Genomic DNA, 21444 nt, shown 5'->3' with positions numbered 1-21444 from the left:
GGAAGGTAGCTGGCCTAAACCAAATTGAGTGGGTTGCCAGGCACCAGCTGCTTAAAGACACTGTTTAACAGGACCCTGCAGTCTGCTTCTTTGTGTTCCTGAGCAAGGTATTCATCTTAGGTTTCAGGTTTTCTTTCTTTGCCATTTGTAGCTTAGCTGCTATGTTTTGCGTCTTTTTAACCATACTGATTCATCTGCACAAATGCTCACCTTGCTGCTTGAGCTTCCCTGCCTTCCTGCCCTCAGAACTGGCATGCTTCAAGTTACTTGTCTCCTGACCTTGGTTCATCCAGTTCCCAACACCTGTCTCTGATCTGCTGGCAGATAACCTAACAAAAATCAACTTACAGGGGAAAATTGGCTCATGTCTTAGTGCATGATCAAAGGTCTCACCTGGCAGTATAGAACTTCCCCTGCCAAACTGCAGGCATGCAGTGAGATTGCCACACACATATTTTCTTGCTTTTGTTGTAAAATTCATTCATACCATGATTGACATAGTCTGAGCAGAACAAGTGATGACTCAGATTTAGAGGGGGGGGGGGAAAAAGAACATGGCTAGCCATTTTCAGAAGCTGCTTTGTCACCGTTCCTATAGTTGTCTATGTGTGTCCAAGTAGAAAACCATTCATGCATTTAAGGTTGCAGAGTGTTAAAAAAAAATGGTTACTGGTGTGCTTTTAATACCGTGTGTTTCAGTGGTCACTAAGGTCCCAAAGGTCTTTCACTCTCACATTATCTTCCCAAAAGTATCCTGTCTAAGTATCTTTGGGGTTTGAAGCTTAATTTTTTTCACGGTTATTCTCCTGATTTCATGTTTTCCTTATCTCTGAGTAGTAAGTTCTACTGCTCCCTGCTTTCTTTCACATCAAACAATTTTCCAGTTTTAATAGGAAGTCAAAATCAGTACTAAACTAGCTCTGCACTCTGTTGTCCCTCCGTGTCCCATTCAGTCTGCTACCTGAAATAAGATGTCCTGTAATAAATATTTCCCCGCAATCACAAAACTTGCTCTCCTGAATGCATTTAGCTTTTGCTTAGGAACACCCTTATCCCTCTGACCTGGCAGTGAATTTAGGAGAATTCTAAGAGATATTTCTCATTGCAACACTTTGTTGCTCACTTCATTTTTATACCATAATTTTTTGAATATTTCACCCTTGCACATTTGTCTGAAGCATACTTGTTCTTGTAAAAGGCAGCATCTCCCTTCCCTTTCCTTTGACAATGCCTCTTAAACAAGTTGTCATTTCCATGTCAGTATCCCAGAACTGCCATATGTTTCACCAAAACTGTGCAATAATAGTTACATTACTTTTTTTAATATGAAATCCTCAGGTTATCCCCATGGTTAAAGTGTTTGATGCATTATTCTTTAATCTTTCTCTCTGTTTCTTTTATGACATTGTTACAGTCTGTCTTTGTTTCTTTACCATCAAATTCCATTCCTTTTATAGTCATTCAGAAGCAAATTTAAAATGTTCTTAGAGATATTTTCTAGAAATGTTTCATGGAAATAGAAGACATTATTTTGGACACAATGAAAGAGCTGAAATAATTTTTAAATGGCTTATATTGAAAATACATTCACAGGGGAAAATTACCATATCTGCTTTGAATAAATTATGACACAAAAATGGTGACATCTTCTCCTTTAGCATGGAGCAGGTTTTTACAAACTATAAATATATTCTGCCTCAGCAAGATGTAGCTTTGAGTTGAAAAGGAAGGAAGACTGTTAATCTATTGAACTTCCCAGTCAAGTGGAAGTCGCTCTGGTCTTCTCATTTAAATATAAAGAAACATCAGGTATTACCACTGTTCTTAATTCTCTGTCAAAGCCAGGCTCTCTCTTTGATGGAAATTATATCTGAGCAAGGATCAGTTATTCCCAGAAAATCTGTGTCATGAGGGTGACCAATTGCATAAAAACAGCTTTCTGTTGCTCATAACTCTGGAATGCTGACTGTTAACATTAAATGGAGCTAACGGGGCAGAAGCAAATGATAAGAACAGATTAAAACCATGGGCTTTATGGCAGTGTCCTGCCGCCCTGCTATGCCATTCAGTACCACTTTATCTTGGGATAAGGTACTCTGGCCAGACTAGATGTTTATATATTTTTTTTTTTTTTTCAGCTCAGACAACCTATCACACTTTATGAACCACACCCTTGAATTCATTCTTTCCATCCATTCACTTTTCCCCCTTCTTTTTTCATGTGGTAACTATTGTTTTTTCTCTTTGTAGCCAAATATAATATTTTATTGTTTTTTGTCATGGAAACACTCAAACTTGTTTTTGGTCCAGCCCTTATGAAAGCATCTGACTAATTGAACTGGCCTAAAGGAGAAAAGAAAATAAACTCATACCTATAAGGAGCATGCTTCTGACTGTTTTTATTTTGAAACTGTGCAGAAGCTGTTGCTGAACAGTTAACAATGTAAAGGAGATCCACAAATTTCATTCCATCAGATTTCCATCGGTATTTCTTCCCCATCCTTAGTTCTTTCCCAACAGGTCAATTCCAAGTGTTCAGCTTGGCGCAAGTTAATTTCTGAGGTAATGCTGCAGAAATCAGCAGGGTTTATGTCAGAGCTGGGTTTGGTTCCCTTGCCCATGGTGTGCAGGGAGCCCCAGGGAGCACCAGAGATGATATGAGACTGCTCCATGAGACTTATTAGACGCATATTAGAAACTCCTGCTGTTTCCTCTGCCACATAGCTTCTTTAGGCTGGTTTAGATGATTAAGAGCATGTGTTCCTGCTAGATCTCACGCTGTGGCTCTGACTCAGGGAATGTACCACAAACACAAATTAAAATTCACATTTGAACAGACTTCTGACAAATGCAGAAGTCACTGGGCCTCACAAGCAGCCAAGCAGTAAGAGTTTTCTGAAGACACTGAGCTTCCAGCGGACAAACAGGCTTCTTCCCCAGACCGTGACAGCTTCGTTACAGATTCTGAATCTGAGCTGTGATTTCATCCATACTGACTTCTTTTGAATGCCTTGAGATGATGGATTGGACAGAGGAACCATTTATCCATTCAAGTCATGCAGCCTCCCTGCAGAATACAAAAAAGTGCTCTCTCGGTCAAAGTAAAATGTTTAAGCTATTAAGCCTGTATTATCAGCCACCAAAGCAAAATACTGTCTTTTGAACATCTAACAGACTATGATGTTTATAGAAAAATTAATTCCTTGTTTCTTCTGGGGATGCAAGCCTCAGTTCCTGAGGTCTCACATTAACCTGGAGTCACTGATTTTTTTTTTCCAGTTAAAACCAAATTATTTCTCTTATATCTCTAACATCAGAGCAGTGTCAGGCCCTCTGAGTAGTTAGTGACCACACAATTAATCAAATCATATAACAATGCAGTACACTTAGCCCTGGATGTGGAGGGACTAGCTCAGCTCTTTGTTAGACTTGCTCAGATATTTAGATTGGACAGAACTCAAACTACTTCTGGGGTTTAAAAATGTCTGACAAAGCTTATTAAAATATTGAGTTTCCTCTCATCTTGAAGTGATTATAGGAAAATAGGAAAACATATAAAGCTGTTTCTAACAGTACTGTTACTTTCTGAGGAAGATGTATAGACTGCTCCTTTTAACTTTTTTGGTGTTTACCAAACTATTAATTTTTGGAGCAAACCTGAGGTGCTACTGTTGGAAAATTCTGATGGGATTTGTTGCCTTATATTCCTATTATCTGCTTTTGAGGGGTTTTTTGTTTATTTGTTTGATTTTGTTGTGGTGGTTTTTTTGTTGTTAGAGCTTGCTGTTATCTAGTTTAGCTTTGAGACTTATACATAATTTATGCCTATAAAATTAGAATCTTTCTATTACTTGTTCAGCTGCTGAAAGACAGCAGCACATTCTTTATTTGGTGTATCTCCTTTATAGTTTTTACACCCGAGGTTACTGCGAAGCTGACTTTTGCAGCTGCAGTCCTACCAGGGACATACAGTGGAAGGTGGTAGGCTGTTAGTATCGGCTGCAATTTCATTAGCATGCAGGAAGCCAAGAAAATCTAATCATTGAGGGCTCTAGGCACCAAAATCACATGTCAATTGGAAATTGAACTGAACATGTGTGTTTTCTTCAGCTTTGAGAGGGAAGACTAGGGAAGGTGTGCCAGTTCCACCAGTTACAAATGGGTTCAACCTAAAATCCTACATCTCTTCTGGAAAACAAGAAACAGGGTTAGCAAGGCTTCAACACTGCCACCTAATTCACTTCACTTGGGTTAAAAATGCATTGTAAGTACATAATACTGCTGTGATGCTTAAGGGAGTGATAGTTCTCTGGTCTATTACTGCCTTAGGCACAGTCATCTGAGTAGGAAATAATTACTCTTAAAAGCCAAAAGCCATCTTGTATGGCAAACATGTATGCTATATATCCTTGCTTCAAAACGACATTATTAAAATGTAATTTACTTGACCCAAATCCAGTATTTTGAATATTTATGCTGTCATTGAAGTAAATAAAGTTGCAATGCATTTTTGTTTTATGAAAGAAATTATGAAATCTGACCCCAATTTAAAAATCATCTTTAACTATGCCTCTAAATATCAATGGTGCAAATCACCAGCACAGGTTACTGCAAAAAGAAGCAGTTTTTTTACACAAACCTGCAAAAAAGTCTGGGTTTATGTACCCACAGAAATAAGGTGCTAATTCTGGAGGGAAAGGGAAATAGAATCTGGCCAAGCCCCCAAACAGAAAATTCTATTTAATGCAAGGCTGTTCTCAAATCATCTAGAATTTTAAACTTGGTTTGTACAGGTGGTTCAGATACCAAGTATGTCTGCAGAGAAAATGACTCTATTAGTTGCTTTACATTTTAGAATGTTGAATAATTTTCAATACTTACAGATATTTGGGGTTTTTCCTCATAAAAACTAAACAGTTCTCACGTACTCTGTCTGATATACTCTTTTTGGAAAACTTTGACAATATTTCTTCCACTTCTAGGTCTTTGGTGGCCCGGATTTTGTCTCTCCTAGGCTAGCCCAGCTGTGTGTTTCCAGACCAGCACAGAACCCACTGCGAGTGTCCACCACTGGCAATTCTGCCATTGTCCGTTTCGAGACAGATGCAGCAGTGACAGGAAAAGGTTTTAATGCCTCCTGGCAAGAGAATCCAGGTGGTGAGTATACTGATTAATACCATGAGAAATTCAGGAAGCCTGAGAACTGAGGATCAACCATGCAAGCATTCAAAGTAGTCAAACAGCACAGGACTGAAAGCTGAAAGAGAATTTGGATGATACTGAATTTGGTAACACTAAGAGGTGTTGAAAAATGCACAGAGTTAAAAATTGTCTAATTATCTGAAATCTAGGCCTATTTATGTATTTTGTGTAGGTTTCATCTCTACATAATTAATGAAAACATTCCTGCAATCAGCAAAGGATTTTGCATGCTACCACTTCTTTCCACCCACTAACCCATACAGAGTCCTTTATTCACTGAATGAGGCTTTCAGTTTTAAATGGTTAAGTGAAAAATAGCTGAGAACATGGCTTAACTTGAAGAACTCAGTGGACTGGACCCCAAAAATATTTGGAGTAATTAGTAAATACTGAATCTCTATAACGTTCATCCATCCCCCAATGCGATTTTTTGTTCATAGCCTTACTGATAATCAGTAAAAGAAGAGATATGCTTAAAATACTCAACCACCTCTCTATGTGGGAGTTCTTATAAAAAAGACCAATTATCAGAAAATAATTGCAATGAAAAGTGATGAGAAGCAAATTTTATTTCTTGCAGTTTTGCTTGATTAAGCACACTACTTCATTAATTTGTCAAGGTTATACTTCTCTCACACAAGTTTTATGAGAAAGGCACAAGATTTTTTTTCTTAATAAAAGAAGTCTACAATAGTCCTTTGAATTAATCTCCTTCTGAGATCAGCTTATTTTTTCTCCTTAGGCCCCCTGAAGTTTCTTATCCCTTTACAATGTCTTGCCTGCTGTACTCCAACCCCCTCTAGCCTCTAAAATATCCACTCACCAGAATGCAATAACAGTATAGTTTTAATCCTTCCAGCAGGCTGCCTCCACCTATAACAATCCCAATGTCTTTCTCCCTCTCCATCTCTTCTTAAGATATAAAAGTTTGTTCATGTTAGTCCTGTTGAAATCCCTGGTACTTCCCACACAGAAACCATAATTCCAGGCTATTTAGATATTCATGAGCACCAGATCTGTTCTGACCAGAAGTATCTGAGGGTGGAGTCCTCAGGAAGCCCTCAACTTCATGAGTAGAGAAATAAAAATGTGAGGCTTTCAATTGCTGCACTGCTTATGAGCAATAAGGAGTTCCCAGCTCTCTCAGTAAAGAAGTAATTTTCTCACCCTATGCCCAGCTAGGCCTAGTTATTGCTTTCTCAGTATGCCAGGTCTCTGGCATTCATATGAACAGTATTTTGGATTGCTTTTATAGTATCTAGGATAGTGGAATACCTACACTAATGCTTCAGCCTTTACAACATCTACTACCAGCTTGGGGCTAAATTACTCAGAGCAGTGTTGTTACATATTCAATTATAATGATAACGTTATATTTTCCTAAAAGGAATTTCCATTGATTTTTGTTGCGTACTTCAACAGTTGTAGCACTCGTCTTACAAAAGCTTAATGTAGAAAATATAAAAAAGGAGGTGTTCTTAGTTTAAGAATAGAAGTGGTTTCTCACTAAGCATAAAAGTAAAGAGCTTGTGATTAAAACTGATTGTGTCTTTTTCAGGCTGTGGTGGTATTTTCCAAACTACCAGTGGGGAAATCCATTCTCCAAACTATCCTCAACCTTATAATAACAACACAGATTGTTCCTGGGTTATCCAAGTTGACCACAGCCACAGAGTCCTATTGAACTTCACGGATTTTGACATTGAAGATCACCATTCATGTAACTATGACAATGTTGAAGTAAGTAACAAAAGAAATTTCAAAAGTTTCCGTAATTAGTCTGGTGAAATGCTTGCAAAATAACCTTATACATAGATGACTGTTACGATGACGCCCTTTCCTATTTATAGTGCAGTTTACCATAGTTTGCTGCAAGCCATAGGATGAACTGCTGACATATATAGCAGATTGCCCACAGATTTCTACAAACTCAGTAGAGACAGAGTCTGCATCCAGAGGGAATTGTTGCTGGCTAATTTTCTTTATGTATGCACTGTTTATTCAGGTGCCCTGCAGCTGTCTGTTTAATTGCTTCATTAGACCCACTGCTCTCTTTAAAGCTTCACATTGCTGCTGGTTTGTGAGCCTTTGTTGGTGTCTCAGAAACTCAAATTGCTGCTCAAACAGTGCACAACAGCGAAAACTCTCCAAGTCTCCTCTTGGCCTTTTGGGAGCAGGGACATGAAATCCTGACCCTTGATGTCAGATTGCACTTCACTCAGTACAAAGGCATGTGTGATCAGTACTAGTCAGATAAAGCACAGTGGCTGTAGCCCAAAATCCAGCTTTCCTCTCCTTGATAAACTGTCATTCACAAAGAACTCAATTTGGCAGAAGCCGAGACTCTTTTGAAAACAGCGTCAGTTTTAACAACATTGCCTCGTAAAGCTTTTTTGTACTGAACTAGAAAAAAAGGAAATGTGTCCCCATTTTGCTGAGCAGAACTGAAGATTTCATTTGCCCACAAAGCGTCTTTGTACAATGACCAATCCTTTTTTTTTTTTTTTCTGGTTATGAAGCATAAGGAAATATGATTATGTCTTTTTATTTAAATTACTAACTACATCAGGGGACCTTTGAAAAGAAACTTTCAAATCTTCTGTGCTATGACACAGGAGTAGAAAGTCAAAGTGCCTGACAGAAACACAGCCAGTCTGAGATTTTTTAGTATTTCTATTGATGAAAAAAACCCCAAGCATTCACAAATTAATGGCTAAATTCTGAAAAGGCTTGATATACCAGTTTCTCTTCTAGACCTGATGCCAAGGGATGTTTTCATGTATCTTAACACTTTGTGGAGTACTCAGTTCCATGAGCTCCTTGCAGCTACAATCACAAGTATTCCATTACCTTTACAGGCTGGATAGGACACTGAGTTTTGAATAATTGAAAAGAATTATTCCCTCGGTGGGCAGAGGAGATGGCTGTGCCAGAGCTCTTTTTGTGAATGGAGTCTGCAGACCATGTGCAGTGACACCTCTTGTCCTCCAAAGCTGTAGGAGTACCTGTTGTTTGCTTCTGTTTTTTGGGATTTTGGGGGTGCTGAAGAAGGAAGTTGCCCATTAGCCCCAGCTGTGCAAACACAACTGGAGATTCAAATTTGATGCAGACATCAACCACTGCCCACCAAGTAGAGTGTGGTTTGAAAATTGGTAAGGGGGAATGCTGGTTTGAAGCCAAGAGATAATAAAAGGGTCTGAGGCCTTGGTGTATGAGGTAGAGTTTTTCAGTGTTCATGTATGGGAACCAGCAGGGCAAGAAAGGAGTAAATAAGGTTTCTTTCACTCCTGGTATGCCAATAATAGGAGAATCACTTGTTACCAACATTACAAGATGTGATTTGTGTTCACCTCGTGTCAAGAGTTGCTATTTGCCTCACACTTAGAAGAACAGAGTGAGGGGACAGAGAGTGGCTGGAAAATATAAGTAGATGTCTGACTGTGAATGGTTTTGGAATTGCATTCCAAAAGCTGTGTAAATGGAAAATGCAGGCAGCTAAGGAAGCAGGTGGGTTGTTTTTCTCTCCCTAATACAGGAACAACGACCATGTATGAGTAGCACAGAGGTTCCACCCTTTTCTGTTTCTTGAATTTTTACTTATCTGTATGAATTTTATTTGCTCTGTGCGTTCTCTTGGGGCTTCCCTCCACCCTTGAGTGAATTAATGGTCTTTTTCTTCACCCTCCCCCTTCTGCATCCATTCATTTTTCCCTGGATTATGACTCAAGATTTTTTTTTTTTTCAAATATTTCTGCCATAAATTTCATTCTATGGGGAACACATGAAAATGTATTTTTTCCTCTAAGGTTTTCCATTGGACGTGTGTTATGTGAGCAAAGTGGGAGGAGGGAAAATACTTGTGTCTGCTGCTTCTTGGCTATGCTGCAACTCCATAAAGGCCATTGCATTTTTCTGTTCTACTTAGTGATTTCAGATGTGAATCCGAGCACAGATCTAGGTTCAGCAAAATTCTGTATTCTGAGCTTGTGATGGTAAATCTTGGGATAACTGCCCTGAGCTCCCTCTAGACCCAATGGAGTGCAAAGAGCCCATTTTTCATTTGTTAAGCTTACTAAATTTAGCTGAGTTCTCTGTTTCCGCACCTCAGTTTTCTTATTTCTTCTCAGAACAGATGGCAATCTTTTAATCTGTTAAATGAGGCTGTATAGTCTTTCTCTAATCTCAAGATTAATTATATTATGTAGAAAGCATAAGATCTTCGAGAAGAGTTTTCTGTTGTCATTGTCAACGTACTTCAGTAAACTTTTAATTCCTCTCTGTGTACCAATCCCTGTGTACTTCTGTCGGGAGAGTGTGACTCACAAAAAAATTTGTTTATTTGAAGGAAAATGGAGGGAAAGAAATTGTGAATGCAACATTTGCTGTATTTTTGGACTAATAATGTATCTGATGCTATGCCCGGAGCTCAGGTCAGCAAGAGTTTCAAGTATTTGGAGACTGGAGAAGGACATTGCTCAGAAGCCAGTGCTGGTAGCACAAGCTCCTGAAAAGAGGAGCAAGAAATAGCTTATTCCGTCCAGTGAGTTTGATAAAATAAATGTTATTTTTCTTTCCTGTTGCAGTACAACAAGTAAAACACAGGAATGTAGAAAGGTAAACTTCTGGGAGATAGAGAGGGGGTATGACTTCTTTTATTCCAGGTGCTGGCAAAGAGAATCTTTCAAGACAGAACAGTTAGAAATATGTAGAGGGGTTTTTTTTGCTTAGAAGTCAAAAATTGACTTTTTTTGTCATGTGTTTGTGCATGTGTTCAGGACACATTTGAAGAAGAAGGCAGTGAGTCACTCAGTTATGTTCACTGTGGAAAGGGAATTGCTGCTATGCACAATGCAACTGAAAACTTGTCTTTTAAGTAGGCAGTTGCATCGGTTTTCCTTAGTCATTCAGCCACAAAAATGCATTTCTCAGATGTTTTTAAAATAACTTTAAGAAACTGCAGAGACTCAACTCTTTCCTGAACTATTGTGTGAATATCGTGGTTTCTAATCTTACTGCAAGCCTGAAATCCTCCTAGTCGTATCCTCAGCTGGGCAGAGGCATGCAGATCAAACCCAGCATTTTACCAGGAGTAGTAAGGCCCTCTCTCTATGCCCTGTTGATGCAATGCTTCTTCTCAATTCTAGTATTCAGATAAAATCCTCTCACTGCTGTCTAGGGAAAGACACTGCCTTAATTCCTAAGGGTTATTTTTTTTTCCCCGCATTCCATGGTTTGTGGTTTTTAACTCCCGGCAGTTTGATTTATATACAGAATATATGTGCAGAGGAAGAATAAACACTGCACACTGTGTCTTAGAGGGCTGATGGTGGCAGGCTGCCAAGAGAGAAGAAAAGGTTGAATGGATGGATGTTTTTGGGTGTCTTTACCAGGTACTCATTTTAACAGGCATTGCAGACTTAATACTCCATCACAAGATCCCACACAGCTAGCTAGTGTTCACAGTATCACAGGCAAATGTTTAATTCATGAGTACAGCATTGACTATGTAGGGTATGTCAGGGGATTAAGCAGGAGTTTTGTCCCTTGTTTCTTAGCTCTGAGGTTTATTTGAGACAGGTCATCTTTCTCTCAGCTGCTGGGGGTTTTGGGGGTTTTTTGTTTTTTTGCACTAGTGTGTTCAAAAGCCTTTGAATACTGGAGGCAGAAACATTGCATTGTGTTACACAGTCTAGTTAAAAAATTCTAATTCATTGGTGCTGCCTTGCACAGACTTGCTAGAATGTGAGGCATTTTGAGGTAAAGGAAGTCATTCTCAGTAAAGTACGTCTTCTAATCTGATTGCATTTGTATAGCTATATAAAAGCTTTTAGCATCCTGGCTCCATTTTTCGCATACTCCTATACACATTTTGATCCATATTTTTCTCCATTATATTAAATGATGTGCCTATGGCAGGGCAGGACGTTAATGCTGAAACAGGAACTGAATTCAACTGCTGTTGCTACCCAAAGGCTCTTCCTCTGTGGGTCATGCAACTGTGCTGGGAGCTCCAGCACTCCTTACTGCTGAAGGCAGGCACTTCTGAGACTGTCCCATGGCTCCAAACACAGCAGCAACAAATCACCTCTGCTGGATTGCTAGGAAATATTAATGGAAGACTGAAATTGTGGCCATTTTTCTCTCTCTGTACTTTCTCTTCTCAAAATTTTGGTGTTTCTTAAGTTAAAGAACTCATAGGTTCTAACCTCTCTGACCTTCTTTTCCTGATTGTGAAACAGGAAGAAAACAAAATTATCAGCTGTAGGGGGGAAAAAAAAGAGAAGGAAGCCATTTGTGGTAAAATTAAAAGAGAAGTTTTGTAAACCTATCTAATTTCTTCCTTCTCTTTTTTTTTTTTTTTTTTTTTTTTTTTTTTTTTTTTTTTATTTTCTTTACCGTCTGCTTAAATAGCGCTTCATTTATATGTGCATAATTCAGCACTCTAAAGCTGTTATGAAACACAGATATAGGACTGTGATCCTTGATGTCAGATCTAAAAACCATAATCCCAGTGACTTTTTGGCCAGAGTCATAGCTCTCACGGGTGCACCAGTAGCATGTTAGGGTCAGTTTGGAAGCTACATGGGAACTCATGTAAGCCATTAACAGAAAACAACAAATATGTGGGGACATCAGGATTGTTAAAAGAGAGTTGCTTCAATACCAAAATCACATGAAAGAAGATGTTTACCTGGGGCATTTCTGCTACAAGGGTTACAGTAGCTTCAACCAGAAATATATGCATTTTTTGGAAATTGCCAGTTAAGGTAGGCAATGTACAGTTTGTTTGAACTGCCAATAGCAGGATCACTATATCATGATCAAAATATATGTAACATAAGAGAGGGAATGAAATAAAAGTCTTCTCAATATTCCCATTGAAACCAGATACTTAATTTGATATTTTCATAACAGGTATTTGATGGTCCTAACAGCGAAGCACCACTTCTTAGAAAACTCTGCGGAACACAGCATCCTCCTCCTATCACATCCTCCAAGAATCTGATGTATATCCGACTGCATTCCGATACAACCATCCAGCACAGGGGCTTCAGTGCTCACTTCACTGAGGGTAATTTCATCATTTACATTAATGTATATTTATCTAATCACCACTTTGTATCAGACCAGTCTTTTAGCACAGCTGAAATAATAATGGAAAAAATAATGGAAAGTGTCATTTCTATGCATGCAGCACACCAGTGTGTATCTTTACCAGCAAAAATGTTTTTCCAAATTATAGATGAAAGACTCTAAAGTCCAAGGATCAACTTAGACTCTTCAATTGGGAAAAAATAAATCATACTTTTTATCGCAAGGCATTTAGCACACATCAGCTACCTCTTATTCTTCCTCCCTAGAGGGTTAGCTGTCCATAACTGTCCTGAGAAAAAAAATGCAACTGGCAGTTTCCACAGACCTAGTGACAAAATAACATTTTATATGTCCATCCATGCGCATGAATCTGAAAAGCTAGAAAAGAATTCTGTGTGATTCTGTTGATGAAGTCCATGGACTCAGGCCTGCACGCCCTGCCGAACATCAACTATCCAATTTGTGGCAGACTAATTGGTATTTTACATGGTTTCCTTTCTAATGACAAATGACACCAACTGGGCAGAATTTTTCATGAAGTTACATATTATTTGATACCCAGTGATTTGCTTTTACTTTTTCTCAATAATTTGGAAAGCAGTTTTTCCCCAAGATACAGACATTTAATTTTCGCAGCGACAATCAGTTTCTCTCATTTTCCTCTCAGGATTCTTTTCACTATAAATTATTGCTTTTCCCAGGTGTGTTTCTTTCTTTGAATATATTGTGAAAAATTATAAAGAAAAGGAGGAGTTTGTATCAACAAAAATCTCAGAAGCCCCATTTACTGAGGTACTATTTAGATAACTGATTAGGCATTTTTGGCTAACAGCTGTGAGAATCTAAACTGTTCAGCTTTCTTAGAACACATTTACTGGATTCAGTACTGCACAAACCATGTCTGGTGAGTGAATGCTCCCTGCCTAGGATATTAGCAACCCAGCTTCCCTCTTCCTGAAAAAATTCAGTTAACTAAATCCCACCTTTTGTTTGGTATTTTAGGCAGCACAGCATAATAAATGAACCTCACTCTGCGGTACTCATCTCCTGACCCTGCAATTTAAAGCAGCTGTGTGTTAAACTCTGACCTGGGCAGTTTATGAGCAGCCAGTGAGCTTAGAGATGAGGCATGGCAGCACTCAGCACTGTCAGCCAGTGTTCTGCAGGCAGTCAAACTCTAGCGTGTGTGCAACACCTCATACAATTGCAGTTTTGCTGACACAGCTCACAAGAGGATCCTGCCAATGCATTGTGGGGCCACCCTTGGCTGCTGGAAGGTTGTGGACAGTTACTTATGATTTTTTTCTTCCTAGCTGTCAATGTAGACAAATGACCAGAGAAATGGGTGTATTGCACTAACCTGAAACCAAGTTATTTTAGCCCCAAGATATCTCTTCTGGGCTATGAAGACCTGAAAACTATCAGGTCTAAAGTCACTCTGGCTTCTTGCAGATGGTCAGCTAGGTGCAGCACGGAATGTTGGATCCATGTCAAGAAAGTGCAGCCAATGCTGAGAACTAATCCTTAAGTCTCTTCTTCTAATTAAATACTACTGTGAATTTTATTCTCATTTCATGCTGATATACCATGTTACATTTTATGCATTCATTTTTGCTACAGAATATAAGCAAGGTGATTTGTACATATTAATATTTATATATGCATCTATATCTTTGTGTTTTGTTCTAAAGCATGTGGAAGTTTCATAGAGTCAGATTCAGTTGGGGCAGCAATTTCCTCTCCTCTGTATCCTGCCAAATACCCAAACAATCAGAACTGCAGCTGGATTATTCAGGCTCAGGAACCATGTAAGTAAAAACATCTTTTATAGTTAGTTGGGATGACTAACATCCTCATCTTCTTTTCTGTAATAACAATGCAAAGTTCTTCCTTTATTTCTTTAGGAAGTTCTGCATCCTGGTAGTTGGTGAGTGTGGCTCTCCCAGTTTTTCACAAGTCAGATTTCACTGTAAAAGATTTAGCGCATCATGAGGAAAACAATTTACAACTTTGTCATCTTAGCCAATTTACTCTGACCCAAGAGTTAGAGTTATAAATGAGGTGTTGAATACTATGTGAAGATGAATTAATGAGAAAATCTAAGCGTTTACATATAATTAAAGCACTTCTATTTAGCTGATGTTATTCTGGTCCAGAATTTTCAATCTGGAGTTGAGTTACATTAATCTATGTGGCTAACATTAAAAAAAATAGATTAAATAATGAGAAAAGGTACACAGAAATTTTGATTTCAAATACAAACAAAAATACATAAATAAACTGTTGTTATGTGCATAGATACACTCTCAGCTGTTCATAATTTTACACAGATTTACAACTGATCATAAACCACCAAATATTTTCCATCAGATGCTGCTACTACCTTTAATAACCTCTATTACCTTTACATTGTATAAGATTCCTAAAAATAATTTGCATGTGTTAAATCATATAATAGTGTCCTGGTATGCTAATTTTAAATAGCAATTTTTCTACTTCAGTTGTGCATATTATATTTAGACAGTGTTAAAATTCTGGAATGTTTCAATCATATTTTTAAGTTTATTTTGCTAGTTTATAAAACAAATATCAATTTACCAAGAAAATACCATAACATAAATCAGGAGATAAGCAATTCTTTTTTAGTGTAGTTACTTATACAGATAGGATATCCATGAAAAGGACATCATCTGAGCTGTTCATCACCTATACAATGTTTATTTTTAAAGACAAACTTTCTCTGGATTCATATTAAAAACTCATACATGACTGCTGTCTCCTGAATTACATAAGTATGAGAGACCATAAAAATCCTGTATAAGAAGCAGTGACTTCCTGCACTCAGCAGCAGGATCACCCCATGCCTCGTGTTAGAGTTCCACGTGGTGCCATCACGCCGTTGCAGGGCATTACATAAATAAATAGCACACATACATTGCATTGCATACCCATGTCCAATAGATTTAGCCAATGGCAGGCCACAGCTGAGCTCCTGTCTGCTTTTACTGGGAAGGCCAACAAGTCTCCTGCCCTGGCCACCCACTGTGTTTTTCCTTTTTCCTGTGTATCCTGAGGACCTGCATTGATCGCTGTAATTGACTGACCAGACAGGACACAAAGGAGTGCAGAACATGCGTATGCAGCTGAATGCCAGTCAGCGGCACCCTGCTGAATGCAGCCTGGGCTCCATGTCTGTCATTTCAGCTTATTCAAGCCAATAAAGTGAGGCCCAGTGAGAAGCAAAATATTTGTGTCAAATTCAGCTCGGTCAGTGTGGGAGAAAACAGTTACCATCGAAATCATGAGATACTTTCTGACCCACTCCAACTGCATGGAACCCTAAAGCCAGTAGTAGCTAATGTCCCAGACTGGTGTCAAGGACAGCTTCTCTTCTGCCAGCTGTGACTTCGCCTTTGTTTGTATCAGACAAGCAAGAGTAGTAGGAGAGTCAAAAATACCCTGAATCAGAAATGCTCTTTTTCATTATATAGCCTGCAGTCCAAGAGCGTGGAAAATCCAATTCTGTACAAGTATAGCTGAGGGTAGTTAATGATCCTTTGACCAGTCCAATTGATGAATATGGAATGTTGCAATATGATGAAAGAAGCGGCTCTTTCTAAGCCTGGAGCAGGGCACATTTGTCCAGATCTATGATATAGATTGCAAAGGGACAGCAGGTCATGGGTGTGTAGAAACACGTTTTGTTTCTGAATGTCTGTAGATTTTCCATGTTTTATTTGCTGATGTTTTCAGTATATAATGAAGTTGTCCAGAAACAAGGAAATTTAGATCCATGTGTACATGCTAAATCCTGTCCTTCTAATGTTGATTGAACTAGAAAGTGCTGAAAGGAACTGAAGAGATTTACCAGGACCTTTGTACTAAAGGTTAATGCACTTACATCAAATTCATTGAATATATAATGAAAAAAATCTCCTTCAGATGATATGCTTTATGGGGACTGATTGACTTCAGGGGAAAAAAGGAACATTTGTTTACATGTAATTATTTCTCTGTGAAATTACAAACTTCTTCCTAATTTTTTTCTCTTTCCTGTTGCCAGTCAACCACGTCACACTTTCATTCACTGACTTTGATATTGAAAACAACAGACAAAACTGTACAACAGATTTTGTGGAGATTTTGGATGGGAATAACTATGAGGCTCCTCTTCAAGGTATTGTACCTTTCCCTTGTGTATTTCATGTGTATAGAACTACATCCAAGGTAAACAGGAGGTTTTCTGTTCATGGTCTGCTGCTTCATGGATTTTCTTTGATAACAGAATCTCCTTGGCCTCTCTGGCCAGAGGAAATTGAGAATGGAGAATAAGTCTTCAGTGTGAATGGCAGAGTCCTCTCAGGCTCTGACTATGCTCCTACTAACCTGCAGTTTGGTGTTGACTCCAGCTGACTTTTCTGTCCTCCTCAGCTGAATATTGGAAACCCAGGAATTCCATTTAAACTGATTTCCAGTTAACTGCACAAAAACATAACATAACTCAAAAGCACAGCAAAAAAAGTGCAGTCCATGCTAAATACAGGTGAGGAAGCTGCAGATTTCTGGGAGCAGAAAATGTTTTTTCATCAAGCCATGGAAAGTCTAATTTTTCTGCTCTTTCCTGAGTTTTCTACAGCTTTCTTCTGACTTCTCTGGACAATACCATTCCCTTCAAGTGCCAGGAGCAGCCTGAAGCAGCAAAATTCAGAGCCAAGGCCATAGGGTGTTCTCAACTCTCCCCATATCCCTAGAAAAGAATTGGCTGCCTCAAATTCTTTTCTGGAAAATTCAGAATATCTCTGTCTTATTATGTTCTCCCTTACTCTGCTTTTGTACATGCTCTTTTGTCAGGAGTAGGGCTGCAGTCAATTTAAATGGTTTGTAATTAGGAGCAGAATTAATTTTTTGTCTCCTATCCTTGGCTTTCACTTGCCAAAAGGACTTCTTTGGTACTTAAAGGGGACATGTAAAAAAGATGGGGGAAAACATTTTAGAAAGGCGTATTGAGATTGTTGTGTTTTTAAGCTAAAAGAAGGTAGATTTCAACTAGATATGAAGAAAAAAAAATTTACTATGAAGGTGGTGAAATATTACAACAAGTAGTCCAGAGAATTGGTAGATGCCCTCAAGGTCAGGCTGGATGAGGTTCTGAGCAACCAGATCTAGCTGAAGATGTCCCTCATTGCAGGGTGATTGGACTAGATGACCTTTAAAGGTTCCTTCCGACCCAAAGTATTCCATGATTCTATGATAGTAGCGTTATCTTTTTTTTACTGTCAGATGCCTTTTTGACAGATCACGACTCATATTCCTAACTCATGTTGCAGTCCATCACAGGAGAAATGGTCTGTTATTTTTCAGGGGTTTTTTTTTGTTGTTGTTGTTTTTATATTCATCATAAACCAATTGAGTGAAATGGAAAGTGCTGTCAAATATATTTGATAGGTTTTGTTGGGGTTTATTTCCAATTAGGCAGTAATTCTTCATTTTTTTCATATTCATTGAGGGAACTCAGTGTCAGAATACCCAGGGACAAGGGTGTTGGGAATGCAGGAGGTCCTTTTTCTGTTAAAAAATATTGCCACGGGAGTTGAGCTGTGTGCAAATGTAATGGAGTATTTCTTTTTTATGTCGATTGAATTGACAACTGCAATTGTAAGCAACAAATGTTACTCCTTCTTGTTGTCAGGAAGTTAACTTCAAATGTTAAATTAACAGTAGTAATTGCATGCTGAACACTTGGGGTTTTTTTCCCTCTCTGGTCTGCTCTCTTTCAGGCCGTTACTGTGGCACTACTATGCCACATCCTATCACTTCTTTTGGTAATGCCTTGGTGGTGAATTTCATCTCCAACAACAACGTTACTGCCAGGGGCTTCCATGCCACCTATGCTGCATCGTCATCATGTAAGTCCATGTGACAGGTGTTACTTCCTTATGCCTCTGACTTTTCAGAAAAAGAAGAGATCCTTTATCACTTTTTCTCTCTGCCATTCAATTTTTGAACCTCTTCTGTAGCCCTTCATCTTTTTGGCCAAGGTCTCAGCAAGTACATTAACAAGCTAAAGAACAAAGGGACAAGGAGAAATGCTTTCTTGATTAGCAAGTGCTCTGTCTCTGTCAAGCTTTTTTGTTGTTTTTATTTATGCCATCCTTTCCAAGCCTCTGCTGTCTCTTTCTTGTTGCAGCCTGCGGGGGTACTTTCCACATGGACAGAGGAGCTTTCAACAGCCCTGGCTATCCCGAGCCATATCCGCTCAACACCGAGTGTGTCTGGACACTCCTCAGCTCCCCTGGCAACCGGCTCCAGCTGTCCTTCATGTAAATGCATTGCCAGGGGTCATTATTCAGCCTTTAACAGACCTGAAGGAAGGATGCTCTGTGCTTATTAGGAAATGTAATTACCAAATGATAAAGCTGAAACTATTTTTAGAGTGACTTGGAAAGGGAACACAGCAGGGGTTAGTGGCAGCTTGCAATCAGTGTTTCCCTGTCTTAGTCATTGCTTCTATTAAGGCATGTATAGCATTATATAAATAGGTGGTTTATTATTTGAGCAGCATGGGATGCTGAAGAAGCTAGTTATTCCTCAGTTATAAATAAGAAGAGGAAATTTAGCATCACTCTGCCTTTTCTTTACAAAGGAAATTCCTACAATGTAAGGATTCATTTTAGTGTTTGTTATATAAATGATTAATATAAAGGGCCTAAATATTCCACACATTGTAGGGTTATGCCTCCAGAGGAATCTTGATGCATTTATGAGGTGGGCTGAGGGAAACCTCATGAAATTCAACAAAGTCAAGTGCCAAATCCTAAACATCGGTCAGGGAAATCCCAGATGTGCCCACAGGCTGGGAAGAGAAGTGATTGAGAACAACGCTATAGAGAAGGACTTGGGGGTGATGGTTGATGTAAAACTCAACATGAGCCAGCAGTGTGCGCTCACAGCCCAGAAAGCCAAAGGAATCCTGGGCTGCATCCAGAGTGTCAGCAGGTCAAGGGAGGATTCTGCTCTCGTGAGATCTCCGCCTGGAACACTGCATATGGTTGTGTTGCCCCCAATGTAAGAAAGACATGGAAGCCACAAAGCTGAAAAGGGGACTGGAGCACCTCCCTTGTGAAGACGGGCTGAGGAAGTTGGGGCTGTTCAGGCTAGAGAGAGAAGGCTGTGTGGAGACCACTTAGCAATCTTCCAGTATGTGAAGGGGGCATACAGGGAAGATGGAGAGGGACTCTTCATCAGGAACTGTAGTGACAGGACAAAGGGAAATACTTTCAAACTGAAAACAGAATGGTTTGGATTAGATGTTAGAAATAAATTCTTTACTATGAGAGTGATGAGGCACTGGACCAGGTTGCCCAGAGAAGCTGTGGATACCCCAAACCTGACAGTGTTCATGGATGGGGCTCTGGGCAACCTGGTGGAAGGTGTCTCTCTCCATAGCAGGGGATTTGGAACTACTTGATCCTTCCACCTCAAAACATTCTATGATTCTATTCTGAGATTCTAAAATTGATGTTAAACTCTTCAAAATTTCTCCAACAGTTAAAGCAGAGGAGCTACAGCAGGAATCAGAATATGCAATGGAATTTTGTTTTCCCTTCAGTAAACTTTCCTTTGAATACTTCTGACAGGAAAGTCATGTGGAGAATAATGTGGAGTCCTTTAGCAGGGCAGTTAGGTCGTTCTTTACCCATGAGGTAGATTTTTGAGCCTCCCCGTTTCCGGGCACCAAACAGTGGCTGCTGCCAAGAAAGAGAGCACTGACCTTTAGCAAAGCTTACCAAGAATGAGCAGGGAAAAAAACCTAACTCTGAAACCTGCATTTGCAGATAATCAGAACAAAAGGAAAATTTTTCTGGTAACACACTGACTGCACAAGGCACAACTTGTTAGGCATGTGCTGATTCACTAATGCAATAAAAAGGACATTCTATCCCTCCACTACTCACTGAAGCAGAGAAAAAGCACTACAGCCTGGAAATTTTTTTCCAAAATGTTTTCCAAAAGACTGAAAACATCTTTCAAAATGCTACAAAATAAGCAGTAAACTTTCAGAAACAACACAAATTTCTAATGTGAAGCAAAAACTTTCAGTGGAACATACATTCAGTTATATAAAAAGACCCTGAGTATATATTAATTCTTTTTCTTCAGTTGTGCATAGCTGAAAGGCAAGCTGAAAATACTGGAAAGCATGGAATAATTGTATTAAAAACACTGTTTGTTTTATTTAATTTAATGGGTGAGGTTTATAAAGTTTTGTTGGCATGAGGCATTAATTTTCATTAGCTCAGTCTGAACTGAAATGTCTATCTTGCAATGTGTGGGTTAGCTTTAAATTATTATGAAATATATCCAGATGAGTAGCTATATATCCAGATAAGTGGTAATATATCCAGATGCTGTGGCATTTCACAGCATGTTATGCTGAATGCATATGGCTATATACAAATCTGAAAGGGAGAAGTTGTTATCAGAGTATCAGAAGGTATGAATATTTAAGGCATTGGGTATTAGAGGCACTCTCTGGAATCTTTGCTATATATTCATAGCCTGCTTCTGAAAACCATGTTGATTTGTATAAAAGCATTTCACTTAGAATAACAGATGATATTTAGAATATATTTAGCATTCATCTTGGTGCAATAATTAAGAACTTATAATTTGTTTACTGTATCTCATTCCTTTTCTATGGTAAACTGTAGTTTAGAGGAGTTGATAACAATCATTATTTTGCACACCCAGATGTGTAAAAGTTGGAGAGATCAGAGAAACAGTAATATTTTATTATTCTGGAGAAACTGCTAAGGGATTTCTGACCTCTGAGGTGTTAACTGCAACTAAATTAGCAATTGTTTTCTTACCACAGAGTGTGCTGAAATAATATACATACGAAGGGGCTAAAATATTCTCTGCACCCAACACTCACTGGATTTACATAAAAAGTCTGGGTTATATCTCAGGGCTTTCTGAGTTTCATGGTTGTCCTTGGAGAACCAAGAAATTTTAAAAGGGTTTGAGAACTCTTTAAAAAAACACTCTGCACACTGAAGCTCAGTTATAAAATAAGGGATTGGAAATTATTGGTGGCCTTGGCAGTTGCTGAGGGTTTTGTTACTGCCCTTTTCTTAACTCTTACTG

At 38.8% G+C, this 21444-nt stretch overlaps 1 protein-coding gene across 1 annotated transcript in view; it reads left to right on the top strand.

The window, feature by feature from the left end:
• The window catches only part of CUBN (cubilin), a 140885-nt gene that overhangs the window by 67038 nt on the left and 52403 nt on the right, over positions 1 to 21444 (top strand). Inside the window, exons 30-36 of the mRNA XM_040062708.1 lie at positions 4983 to 5157; positions 6761 to 6942; positions 12118 to 12274; positions 13989 to 14105; positions 16361 to 16474; positions 18075 to 18203; positions 18485 to 18617. Of these exons, the coding sequence (XP_039918642.1) occupies positions 4983 to 5157; positions 6761 to 6942; positions 12118 to 12274; positions 13989 to 14105; positions 16361 to 16474; positions 18075 to 18203; positions 18485 to 18617 (1007 nt within the window). The remainder of the gene's footprint in view (positions 1 to 4982; positions 5158 to 6760; positions 6943 to 12117; positions 12275 to 13988; positions 14106 to 16360; positions 16475 to 18074; positions 18204 to 18484; positions 18618 to 21444) is intronic.

This window comes from Hirundo rustica, chromosome 1 (assembly GCF_015227805.2).
Source record: "Hirundo rustica isolate bHirRus1 chromosome 1, bHirRus1.pri.v3, whole genome shotgun sequence".
In the NCBI taxonomy this organism is placed as follows: Eukaryota; Metazoa; Chordata; class Aves; order Passeriformes; family Hirundinidae; genus Hirundo; species Hirundo rustica.
The sequence above is the reverse complement of the archived record's forward strand: the minus strand, read 5'-3'. Positions and strand labels throughout refer to the sequence as shown.